The sequence below is a fragment of the Clinocottus analis genome, unplaced genomic scaffold (assembly GCF_023055335.1).
Source record: "Clinocottus analis isolate CAN_PGR_092001 unplaced genomic scaffold, fCliAna1.0.p SCAF_3, whole genome shotgun sequence".
In the NCBI taxonomy this organism is placed as follows: domain Eukaryota; kingdom Metazoa; phylum Chordata; class Actinopteri; order Perciformes; family Cottidae; genus Clinocottus; species Clinocottus analis.
Window position 1 is genome coordinate 8002025 of NW_027176042.1, and position 12967 is coordinate 8014991.

General features: G+C 43.8%; 1 protein-coding gene across 1 annotated transcript; it reads right to left on the bottom strand.

The window, feature by feature from the left end:
* Nucleotides 1–4791: 4791 nt before the first annotated feature.
* ppp4r2b (protein phosphatase 4, regulatory subunit 2b) lies at nt 4792–11549 on the bottom strand. The gene is made up of 9 exons (XM_068594109.1): nt 11428–11549; nt 10659–10740; nt 10182–10352; nt 7756–7849; nt 7626–7663; nt 7424–7498; nt 7126–7281; nt 6731–7038; nt 4792–6326 (listed from the first exon to the last, which is right to left on the bottom strand). The coding sequence occupies exons 1-9, from the start codon at nt 11459–11461 to the stop codon at nt 5932–5934; spliced, it is 1353 nt and encodes a 450-aa protein (XP_068450210.1). The 5' UTR covers nt 11462–11549; the 3' UTR covers nt 4792–5931.
* Nucleotides 11550–12967: the final 1418 nt, after the last annotated feature.

Sequence of the window (12967 nt, forward strand, 5' to 3'; positions counted from 1 at the left end):
ATTTGGAGGAGTTTAAATAAATAATTGCGTGTTGTGTAAAAAAGTCTGCTGTCCAGTCACTTTCCTATTTATTTACTGTCAGACACACTTGAACCACCGGCCTGACCAACCCGCGTGTCAGTCAGTGTTTGCTTGGACAGATAGCGGCTCAGACCGAGCCTCTTCGGTGTGGCCTAATAAGCCATTATCATCATCATAAAGCATCCAAACAACCCACCTCCTCAGCTCATGGAGGCATACATATAGCCTGCCACAGCCTGCCACAGCGGTATTAACACACACACACACACACACACACACACACACACACACACACACACACACACACACACACACTCAATTGCTGTAATTGCACCTTTATTAGTCTCCCATTCACACTCTTTACAACCCGGCGCAAAGAGCAGTTTGCATCTGTGAAAATGGCCTCTAAAAGCATGGGGCTGTTATGAACAAGACCCTTCAGTGCCATTAGATAGAGTGGCAGGGGGGTTGGGGGGGTGGGGGGGTAAGGAGGGCAGACAGGCCCTATGCTACCAACATGTCGAGTAAAATCAATTAGTGTACTTCATTAGGGTGTAATAAAAGACAGGCCAGAACCGGAGGAATACTGGTAATGTTCCTTATTTTAGGGGAATATTGAAGCATGCGATGGACAACATTTACATTTTTTACGCTACTTGAGCATCAGAATTTGTATATTCTGTGGGACACCTTGTACCATCGCAAAGAGCTGGAGGTGGGTTGGTTGAGATGTGGTAGTATGAAACACTACGGCAAAAACGCACCATCATTTAGCCAGCTGAACGTACTAAAGACTTTCCTGCATCTCAACAAAGACAAAACGCAAAATGTTGTTATTGTGCTCCTCTCCTGTGACAGGAAATATGTTCTCATTTAGCCGCTCTCTCACAGGTAATTATGGTTGAATGCGCCCTCATTCTCATGAGCTGTGCCGTCAAGGTGATGTTAATCAGCACCAAACTGAGGCCCTGCAGTGCTTTAAGCTAAATGCTTTCGTCAGGATGCTGACACCCTCACAATGGCAAACATAACATCCTGATGTGCAGCAGCTAAAATGCTAACCGTGTTCAGACCTCAGTCAGGATTCGCTCCGGCATCCCTCCTGGTAAGCGGACTGAAGCTGACGGATGGATGGGTGGACATCGCAGTTTAGCGTGTTAGCGGTTTGCTACTTTGCACGAAATTCCAAAAGGAGCTGAGGACAATGAACGTCATCGGGTTTGAAGTTCAACATTAAAGTTAACATTTTAATCTTGACCTGACAATGGCGCAAAAAAAACAACAAAGAAAGGAAAAAAAGAAAAGGTTCACAGGAATTATTACAGGTACACCCTGGGGTGACAGAAATGTCCGAAACAAATTCCATGACAACTGATCCAATAGTTGCTGAGACATCATCCAGGAACTACGAATATCTCTCTACAAAGCTTCTCAGTGTGATAATTGATGAGGTTTGTGGCTTTTCTTACTCTTCTACTTAAACTGGCTGTGGGCCGTCGACAGTTTCATTCAGAACACCTCAACACAGCGTGAGTATCCTAATAAGCCCTATGTAACCTGATTTCACCTCCTCAGATATCTACATGGGCTTCCAAGTAATGCCCGCTAATCCCACATGACCTGGCTCCACAGTACCCTCTCCACTATCCAAAATGAGACATCTCAGGTCACCTGACTCGGGCCTTGTGGGTTAAAACAAACGTTGGTGAAGCTCCTGGTTGCCAGAATGCCTTGAAGATTATCCTGGATGTGTTTTTCATGAACTGTATTTTTTTTATGTGTCTGCGACACCGAGTTGCGTGTCTTTGAAACAGGTATAAGTGCCTCTGGAGGAGTCAAACTCCCACTCTTTTGCTTTGCCAGTTCTTTTAACACTGCCATCATTGCCCCCAGCCACGCTCACAGCTAGGCTTTTTTCTTCTTTTTTTTCTTCCTGCAAACCAATCGTACACCTTGTGTATCCTGTGATATCGTCTTGGCATTTCTGACGGGACACGAAGTCGAACTGAGAGAGGACGCCAATAGGCGGCGACAGAAGAAAATAGGCCGTCTGAATCAAAGCAGTCGTCGCAGTTTCTCTGTCTGTGTGATGATGCCATTCTGACAGAGAAGTGGAAATTCAAACGGCGGCCTCCTGAGATTTAGTGCCCGCTGAGCGTGCCGCCCCCACGCTGAGCCACATTAGGAATCCACTCCTCCAAGCCGCAGGAGCCTCGACGCTAGAACGACCGAGTCTCTACCTCTGCATTTTTTGTCACTGACCATTTCAGAACATTAGGTAGTATTTCTCACCACCCCCACTTTGCCTAAGCGGTGCTTTGTGAAGTCTGTCTTGAGGCCTCCTGCGGCGGAGAGTTCTCCGCCGCCTCCAGTTTCAGGGTTGACTTGGAATTCTTGGAGTGGGAGAAAATAAGACTTTACTTCCCTCCCACGCACCTAGACTTTTCGAGTCAGCCAACAAACTTTGCCATTTTGTCAGACGAGTTCAGAATGTTTGACCCATCTGCGTGCCAGATAATGCAACTTGACGTTGGCTCCAATGCCCCCTTCCACACCTGACCCTGGATCAGCACGTAGCCAACACTAAACAAGAACAAACCAATGCAGAGAAAACGCCAGCTTGTTTGTTTTGCTATGAAATATACGAGACCATGCGATTCCCCACGAGGAAAGAAACCAATGTTGGAATACCGGTCCTCTGATGAAAGCGCCAGAAATGACCCACACAGGAGTCAAACCGACGACTGTGGGATTTTTTTTGACGAGGAGAAGGTGTGATAAATGTGTCACGGGTTCAACCGAGTAGCATTTGGAAAGATCAAGAAAAAAAGACGGCCACGCCGCCTCACATTCATAAACAGGCAGCACTCTCTCCCGAAGCTCGCGGGCGAGGGTTCGCCGAGCGGGCAGCGCCGGATGGAGCTGAAAGGAGGGTCACGGTGCCTGTGCGGGCTTTTCCCAGGCGACTCGAGGCAAGTGCGTAAGGAAGCACGTTGAATGTGTCACAGCCTGCATTCAGGAGCAGCAGAGGACTCGGTGTGCATTCTGAATTGCAGAGGGCAGGCGAAGTATGTTGGGCCTGGCTGGGGAAACTGAACAGCACCCTCTATTGGCTGACACGGACATTGCTGAGATCCATGTGTGAACTTTTCAATCCTCTTCACATGTGGAAAAAACTCTAACTGGACTTGGACTAAAAAGGAAAGTCCTGCGTGATAATGACTTTCTGAGGACTTGATGTATTTCCACTTTTAATCCCGTCAGTGTCACCAAGTGTGTCCGACACTGAAGCCTCCGAACCTGATGACTCGGGACAATTAGCTGGATTTGGTACGCACCAACGCTGACCACGGATCCATTTAAAAGTTCTTCTCTTGAGGCAGGTGGTGAAGCATGAAATGAGAGTATAACTTCATCCGGCAGCCCAGTGTTTTTTTTTTTTTTAGTAGTCTAGAGGGCCCCAGGAGTCCATGAGGGGCCTCCACAGGGGTCAGAAGCAAAATGAGGAAGAGTTTAATTTCATAGTTACTTTACCGCCTAATTTGCTCAAAGGCTTCACTTTACTCACTGCAGCTATCGCTATTTAATGTATACACACACACCTACTACTACTACTACTACTACTAACTAATAAACATCCATTTTTTTCTTTTTATAATTCTGAAAAACTATTTGGAATGCAAAGTAAAGCGATGTCTAGGAAATGCCCTACAGGGTGTGTTTTTTTCACTTTTAATTTAATTGGATTTGTGTTGCTTTCTCGGGGAGGCCAGAGGCGGCTCGCTGATCTCACAACCACCAGGCTGGTGTGTATTTGCCTTTCCTAAAATGTTGCCCCATGCTAATAAGAGTCCCATCCCTCATGGCTACAGACGCAGAAGGCGTTGAAGATATTATTTTTGGGCCCCGGAGGTAAAAGAAAGTCAGTGCAGCGATGATGTAAAGCGAGGAGTAACCAAGATGCAGAGCGGCAGGTCACCTAAATCTTCTGGCAGGCGTCTCTTCTAAAGTCTGTGGACCCTTCAGAGCCGCGTCGTACTCCGTCCATATCATCTCCCGCTCATAAAACTGCGGTCAGATTAAAAGTCGTTCCGCGTTCAGACGTTTTTAATATCCCTCCTGACCTGGTATTTGGTTCCCCAGAGACACGTCTTCATAGCCCAACGGTTAAAGCGGCGTGGATTAATGCAGTCCATTTTCTCTTTATTTCCTTCGGGAGCCTGGGTAAATTTCAGCAGTGAAAGCAGATATTGGGGACTTCGTTTAGTCAGCCCTCTGTTTTCGGACCAGAGCGCCATAACAGATGGAGAGCCTCTACGGGAGAAGTTTGCCAAACGCATCTTGTGTTGCCTCTCCATCTTTTAGTGCCGTTACCATCGCTGCTTTGCCCTGTCTGGAGTCTGGACATGCTCATGAAAGAAAACTCTTTGAAAAGCACTTTAAGATTTTAAAATTGGCAGTGGTGCTCCGAAGTTGCATTTTGGCATCCCTCCCTATTAATACACAACAATTAAGGAGTACACTAGTACATGCTGTCAACAATTAGTACGCAGTGTGGAATTTGGGCACAGCAGAGGTTTTTGGCGCTCGAGTCAACTTCCAAAATAGAAATGAAGGGAAGCAGTATTTTCAGAGCAAGAAGCTGGCATCAAAACGACTGAATGCATTTGGTTGGCGGAAAAGCTCAGGTGTAACCAACGCCGCTAACGAGTCAGTTCCCTTTTCAGCGATGCCGAGAGCCGCGTGGAAAACAAGCAAGACCACCACGCATAAAAATGTTAACATTTATTGCCGTTTCTGAATACCGCACTGAAAGCAGAAGCATTCAGAGTATACACAGAAATTATACAATTATATATGGTTTCACAAAGGCAGTGAACACATACTGTATTACAATCTACAAAAATCTACTTTACAGAAATTTAAAATTCTAAATATCAAAAAGTACAGCTGCAGAAACAGGTGTAGAACTGGAACCAGAGACTGCTCCGGATATCGGTCGGTGAAACAACATGGTGACATCACGATACAAAGAAAGCAGAAGTCATCTTTGTACTTACAGCTGGTTTTGTAAACTACAACTGGCAGACGAAACCAAAAAAATATAAGAAAAACATACTCCAAAATAACTAATTGAATTGAAATGATCATATAAATTATGGTGGTTTTATGCATCCAAAATATATCATTTTACAGAAGACGCCTCAACAAGGTAGCATGTCATTGTATTGTTAGTGGGATTGGTAGTGTATCAATGCAAAACAAATTGTGGTTAAAATAATAAGGGGGAGAAAAAAAGGTCTCTCATCTCATAAGGATAGATAAATCTTATTTAAAACGCAGGTTCTCAACATCCTGGTGGAACTTGGTGTGGTAATAACATACTGGAGGTGGCGTCAGGAACAGAAATGGTGGTGGTCGCTCATATCGTTAACCATTTCATGAATAACCTGGGGCTGGTGCGGCTCCGGTCTGAGACCCTGGCAGTGCGGTACACTGGGCGTAACGTTGACTGCCGTGTCACAACGTCCACATGGTTGAGTGAGTGGTAGAAGAAAAAGAACCAGACCACCCCAGCATCCGTACAACTGCACTGAGCGTGAAAATAAAAATCCAGCCACGAAACTCAAAATTGCTGAAACCAACCCCTTTGAAGGGAAACTTTAAAACAGAGGATAATAAGATCAATAAAATATTCCAGTTAAAAAGAAAGAAAACTTCAAATGAAAATTTATTTGTATGCCCACATCAATGCCAGGTAGCCATTTTGGAGGAGTGTCCAAAAGAGGGACGAGGTGTCCGTCCTGTGTACGAGGTATAGTTGTCCTCATTCCCAGTGACAGTCAAGCTGGATTCAAGGACAAGCTGGTTCATGGTCACACATGGCTGCAGGGGGAGGGGGCATTCAGTCTAGTCCTGCTCCATGGGCTCCTCAGTGGTCCCAGTGTTCAAGGTGGCACTTTCCATGGCGCCCTCTGTAGGAGGTTCAGATGTACTGCTGGAGGGAGCAAGCGCTATGTCTTCTCTGGTGGCTTCTGCACTCTCCTCTATGCTACAGCTGCTACCGCTGCTGCTGCTGCTGCTGCTACTGCTGCTGCTGCTGCTGCTGCTGACTGGGTCACTGTTGCTTTCCTCGCTGTCCCGGCTGGTCTCAGGGCTCTCCAGGATGCCTGCAGGTGCCTGCTGCTCCGTCTGATCCATGTCACTGCCCTCCTCCTGGGAGCCGCATGGCACCTCCCTCTCGGCCCGCTCAGCCTCCGGGCCGGAGCCCGCACACACCTCGGCCTGCGTGCTGCTTGTTGGTTCTGTGGTGCAAAAGATTGGACGACAAAGTATGTTTTGAGTTTCAGACAGAATTTTTGGAAAACTGCAATTTGTGATGCCGTGCAACTGAAAAATACTGGTGTTTTTGTTATCTAGACATCCCACATTGATATAAATGGGGTGGACAAAATTATAGAAACAAATGTCATTAAGTCGCACCTGTAGCTCACAAACTGGCATCACACTGGAGTGTAATGTGCAGCCAATTAAAGCGAAAGCAAATGCTGAGTCGCTCAACTTTTCCCATTACCTCCCTGAGTGAACTCAGCTTTTTTTTTTAAAGAAAGTGTTTGTGCAATAACAGCCCATATCATAATTTTCCCAGAAGCACAAAATGCATTGCAAACAAACCAATTGAGACACACGGCACACAAGAAAACACTACCTTGATCCTCAGTGGCAGCCGCACTGCTGGAGGCTTCATTCTCCTTGCCGTACCCAGCCTTCTCCTCCTCCTCGTCCTCCTGGACCATGGCTTCTGCCTCTTTTGAGAGACAGGCGGCGTGTGAAGCCCTCAGTGTGTCGGCCTCCTGATCTTCCTCGTCATCCTCGTCGTCCTCCTCTTCCTCGTCGTCCTTGCTGAACTTAAGTCTCTTCACTTCCTGATGGTCAGCTTCCATGTCCTCTTCCTCGTCCTCTTGGTGTTTGTTCTTCACCGAGCTCCCCAGGGAACCCCCCGATGCTGAAACCTCGCTGACAAACAAAAGAGAAGCAGGAAATACAAATAGGATTCCAGTGGCTTTACGTTGAAGACGTCAATCAGATTTTCTGGCGGCATACCTTGAGTCTTTGTCGTCATCGTCGTCGTCATCTTCTTGCTCTGTGTTGAGGTCTTTGTCGTCTGTGCTGTCCGGCAGGCCGTTGGCTGCTAGTGAGTTGGCCAGAGACACCTTCGGTCGGTTCAGCGGCCGGGGAGTTCCAGGACCGTTCACTTTCCTACATTTTGTTTTAAAAGATAAGGAAAAATGAGGAAAAGGAAAGAAATCTTATTTTGTGTTTGTTTTTTTCACAATAATGTCAATTACAATATTTTCATGTGTATTTTAGGATCAAGGGCCAAATCTGTCCCCAATACAACCTCTCTGTAAAAGCAGATGTGTTCCCAGGAAGCATCACTCCATTCATTCTGTTGACAGCACTGCATCCATTTTTTCTGTAAGAGCAAGTTAGGAAAAACAAAAACCCTTTAAAAAACAGGATTCCCAAAACATGATATTCAGTTGTTATTTAGTTTATACAAAGAAATATTTTTAAATGTTTCATTTGCACGTGACACTTACTCTGAGGTTGGGTGAACACAGCTTACCACCATGACATTCTGGACAGAAACAAGAATTTCAAAATGAGTTATAACAGGTAAGAGTAGGTTTAAAAATAAGTTTTTAAACAGCCACGATGATTGGGACATACCTTCTCCACCCCCCGAAGAAACTTATCAGTTCCTGTGTAGTTCCTTTTGGGTTCTGTAAGCAGCTCGCACAAGCGCTGGATCGTAAATGGAATTCTAGAAATGGGAAAAGCAACAAAATAAATATGCAGTAAATCGAAAATGTGTCATTTAGTTGGTCTGCTATACTAATTTGCACATTTTAATTTGGTAAGAACTGGGGGATTGCTGGGAGTTGTTGTGCATCCACATCACAAGAAGGGGGAAGTATATAACATAAAAATCCGGTCATAAGCCGCTACTTTTTTTCTTGTTAACTTTGACCCGTGTGGCTTAAATATCAATGCAGCTAATTTATGGATTTTTCGGAGTCACAATTGAACCGCAGTCGCGGAGACACACATTACAAAATTCCCGAGAAATATTCACAAATCCCCTTCACGAGGGATCTAACTGTAAAAGACGGTCCTCTCACGCGCTGGAAACCAAGTCTGAAGGCAGGGGTCCTAACCCAGCGAGCGAGGGGCTAGCACTGAGAACACTGTTTACTTGAGCCTTAAACAATGCAGCCACAGATCCTTGTGGAAGCTGCAGCTCGCTGCATAATTTGTAGAAGCTGCAGTAGCTACAGTGTTTGAGCACAAGAAAACAACACTGAAAATTGGTGGTGGCACCCACTGACGATGCCACCACACTCACCCAAGGAGGTGCGATGGAAAACCGGTCTGACGATAAGGGTCCTAGCCCAACGAGCGAGTGCTAGCAAGTGAGTGCTAGCACCGCGGCTTGTTTGCGATTAAATATGACTTAGTAGATGCGGCTTATAAAAGGGTGCACCTTATCACCCGCATTTTATGGTAATTGCATATTACTGAAGCAGGATTACATGACAGTTGTCAAATAATTGCATTATTGACTAATTACACCCATTAAAAATGTTACTCAATCACTTCTTAACTTTTATAAACCATCACTTAAAGATATAGTTGGATAGTGTGCGCGCATTATCATAAAAATAAACGCATACTTTTGGAACCCCTCAGAGTGACAGCCAGCAAATCTATTTTCTTTCAATAAATATCAGTCCATGGTAGAAGTTAATCATTTCAGTGAGCTTTAGAATCTGTCCCATGCATGGTTTCTCTTGCTTTACCCTTTGTATCCAAAGACATCATAACATCTGGTTGAAATTTCAGCCAAATCGAGCAGCGGCGCCACAACAAGGGATTTACTGCGCTGGAAATCAATTTTTTTTCTTCATTTTGACTGTTTAATTTTGCAGTAAACCACACTGACTAAATTGAACAATGTCGTCATCATCATAGCAGCGCCCATAATTTGGTTGGTTAGTAACAGCAGGACCGACAGGAGTACAACCGCCCAAGCATCTTGGAAAGAATGAAAGCGGCGCGGCTAGCGCGTTCCGCATGTTTTTAGACTGAACTTGTGAATGGCGCCGTACTGTTTGCGTGAAAATTATTGGAAGCCTGGTGTAGCTTCCAGAAGAATTCAGTTCGACAACTTCTCTTTTTCTCGTAATTTATTTCCTCGATCACAGGTAAAGTAACAAGCTCTGCAGTTGCAAAGGCAGGGAGCCGTCCAGTCAACGCAGGTTGACCGTCCAAAACAACACCCCGAACAGCCGGAAGTTCGGCTCTTTAATACACGGTTTTCCGTCATCAACATATCATGAGCAAAGTAACATTTAATTGGCTCTAACCTGTCAAGAGGAGGAAAATCCTGTGTTCTCATCTTTTTTCACAGAAAGGGACGTGCAATGTCCAGTCTGCTTCTTTCTAATGTCAATATACTGATAAACAGGTGTGGGTGTTGAGAAGTGTAAGCGTGTGACGAAAGTTTCTTTGAGAACCAGACATTACTAGACACAACTGCAGCTGCATAGCTGTGCTGTACTGACTTTGCTAGCCTAACCTGAACTTCAGTAGACATGAATATGAAAAGCATCTACAGACATTTTAGGTTTATATTATCAGTACACTTTATTTTTAATTTCTGTTTAGCGTCCGATGTAGAAGCTGTCATGAGCCCGCTTTGCTTTCGATGAAACTGACAGCAAATGCCCTCACATGTGTTGGGCCGGGTTTTTGTATCTGCGTCTGTGTACCAACACATCTCATATCAAAATGGATCCGAGCTACCTCACAATCATTGCGGAGGTAAAAAAAACTAATACTTTTGTCACCCATGAATCATTATTTTGCACCATCACTGACACATTGAACTGTGACAAAAATATATATATATATATATATATATATATATATATATATATATATATATATATATATATATATATATATATATATATAGCAAATTGGGTGAGCAGGACGAGAGGAAACCTGTACATTAGTCACATGATCCATCCATCCATCCATACAGTCAGCCCGCCACTGCCTAACAGATACATACTATTTCAGATGTCACCTACCCATTGTAACCCTTCACAATCTTCAGGATTCTCTCCTTCATATCTTCAAATGGAATTGATTCCACGTTGGGATTTGCAGGACCTCTTTGCTCAGGTGCCGAGGCGCTAAAGTCATCCATCACCATCTCCAATTTATACAGGAAGTAGTTCTTAAATTGAGACCATTGAACCCTAGGGGAAAGGGTAAGCAGAATAAGGATCATTGCCTTAGCATACAGGTAAAAACTGTGGAGAGTGGGGGAGCACACAAAGCATGTCACGTAGGCTATGGAAGCGTGTTAATCACAAAGAGGCAACATCCAAATCTAACAACAAACCTAAGAAAAAATGAAATCCTGCAAATTCTGTGTAAATTTGTTTTGCACATTTACAAAGGTTATGAACAGTTATATAATTATCATAACAGCAGTATTATGTGTTGTAGTATTGCAGTGACGCAAGTAAAGCGGGCATTATTGATCCGCAATGTTCACTTACATGGTCTCTCCAGTCTTGGCAACATGACATAGAAACTGCTCCAGAAGAGGAGACGACTCCGACTTTGCTTTCTTATCAAAATCTGAGAGGAAAACAAAACACACACCGACATTACGTGCTGTAGGAGCATGTATAAAAGGAGGACAGGCTTTGATTTCACCTCCAGTTGTGATAATATAAAGCTACAAAGCGTCGGTATTCTGGCGAGCTGCACTAAACGAAGCTCGTTAGCGGGTTTTTGTGGCGACAGTTTGGGCGAAAGCGACAACATTGTCCATTTAATGTGAGCTATCTACACAACGTAACGTTAGCAAGCTAGCGGGTGCTCCCTGTCTCGGTCCCTTGCTAGCTGGAACTAGCTCAAGTTTAGCGCACTGGCTAGCATGTGAAGTTAGCCGGCACAAACAGCAGTCTACCGATTAGACGGTGACACCGGACAGCTATTTCAACCCAGCCAATAACGTCCGCCAGCTAATTAAAGTCTATTTATTGAGGGTCAAATACAAAGTCGTTCGTCCACACGGGTGAAGAGGAGAGTCATGTTTTAGTGCGCTTTTTTCCCTTGCTCATGAATTGGACAGAGCGGACCCATTTCCGTGAAAGCCGCTCGCACAGTTAGCGTTAGCTGGTTGCGAGTAGCCGTTAGCGAGCTACGTTAGCTTGTTAGCTAGAATCCGTTTGCTTTCGCATAATACAGCGCGAACGGAGACCACGCGCACAACGCGCGGTCTCAAAAAACACCAAATACATCGAAGTGAGCAGAAGTGACCTCTGAGCGCCTCTTGAAGCGAGTCAATTTCCATCACGCCGTCGCTCTCTGTCCGTTTAGTGGATGTAAGAAGCAGACTGGCGTCTAGCTGCTGCTAACGAAGCTAAGACCTCACAGGCAAAGAGGAGGGAGCATTTTAATATGGCGCCGTGAGGTCACTGCCTGTTCAGCAACAGATAAGGCACCGCAACGACGAGAGCATCGTTATGGAATAATAATCCATACAATAAGATACAAAACAATAATTGATTCCAACAAAAACATTTAAAGAGAAATAACAATATATTTATTCTAAGGTATAATTCAATATTACAGGCTTCACATTACTCAAATTAAATCTAAAATAAATAAACATCTCAAGATACACACGCGCATACATACACATACAAATTTTACATATATATATATATATATATATATATACACATGTATATATATATACATATACACACATGTATATATATACATATACACACATATGTATATATATACAAATGTATATATATATATACATATATGTATACATACATATATGTATATATTATATACATATACATATTATATATATACATATACATATTATATACACATATACATATTATATACACACACACATATTATATACACACACATATATATATGTATATATGTCTATATTTATATATATTTATATACACACACAATAGTGAATTGTAAAACAATAAGAATTTTGACAGAATTATAAGAAATATGCGAGTTTCCGGCTGCAGGGAAAAACAGTCTACCAACTCTGTTATGGTTCAGAAGCTCTTCGGGCGGGGATGAAGGCGTGATCCAGATGTTTCCCTGAAGCACTGTCTGAGCTGAAAGATGGTTTTCAGGGTCTTTTTTCTCTCTTTGCGATTGGTTTACGTTTAGCCCGAAATATTGTTCTGAGAAGAAGACCGTGCGCACTTGTGGCTGGTTCTGCTGAGTTGGCCATCTGGCTGACACACAGGAATGCGGTGCAATTGGAAAGATAAGAAGAGGAGCGAGACGAAGGTGCACAGGAAGACCGAGAGGTTCTGGCCGGGTGAGGCGCCAGTATGAGGGTTTGGTGCTGGGATCCAGAAGACTCCCATATTAAATAAAAGGATCACTGTCACAATGCAACAACATTTATTAATACATCAAACAAAGAGTAGAAGTATAAACATATACATATGCCTGGTGTTTTCCCCAAATTTAGATTTATATGACAATACTGTGAATGCTACTGTACGGAATAGCTTTCTCTGGCCAATGCGTCTTTTTATTAATGAATGATTTTTTTACAGTTCTTTTGCATAACAGTCGTTTTGAAGACGTGCACATTCAAAACAGCTCCACGTGGCTCCTCGAAGATTCGCAAATCCCTTGAATCTTCCCACACTAATGACTCCCTCGGGGCTCAAGTGCACCACTCAGGTGCGCCAAGGGGAGCCTTGTAAGTTATACATTAGTTTGGAAGCTTTATCACAGTTTACCTACAATCAGATACCCTTTAGGGTACACATAAAGCAAAGTAAATTAAGCTTTACAA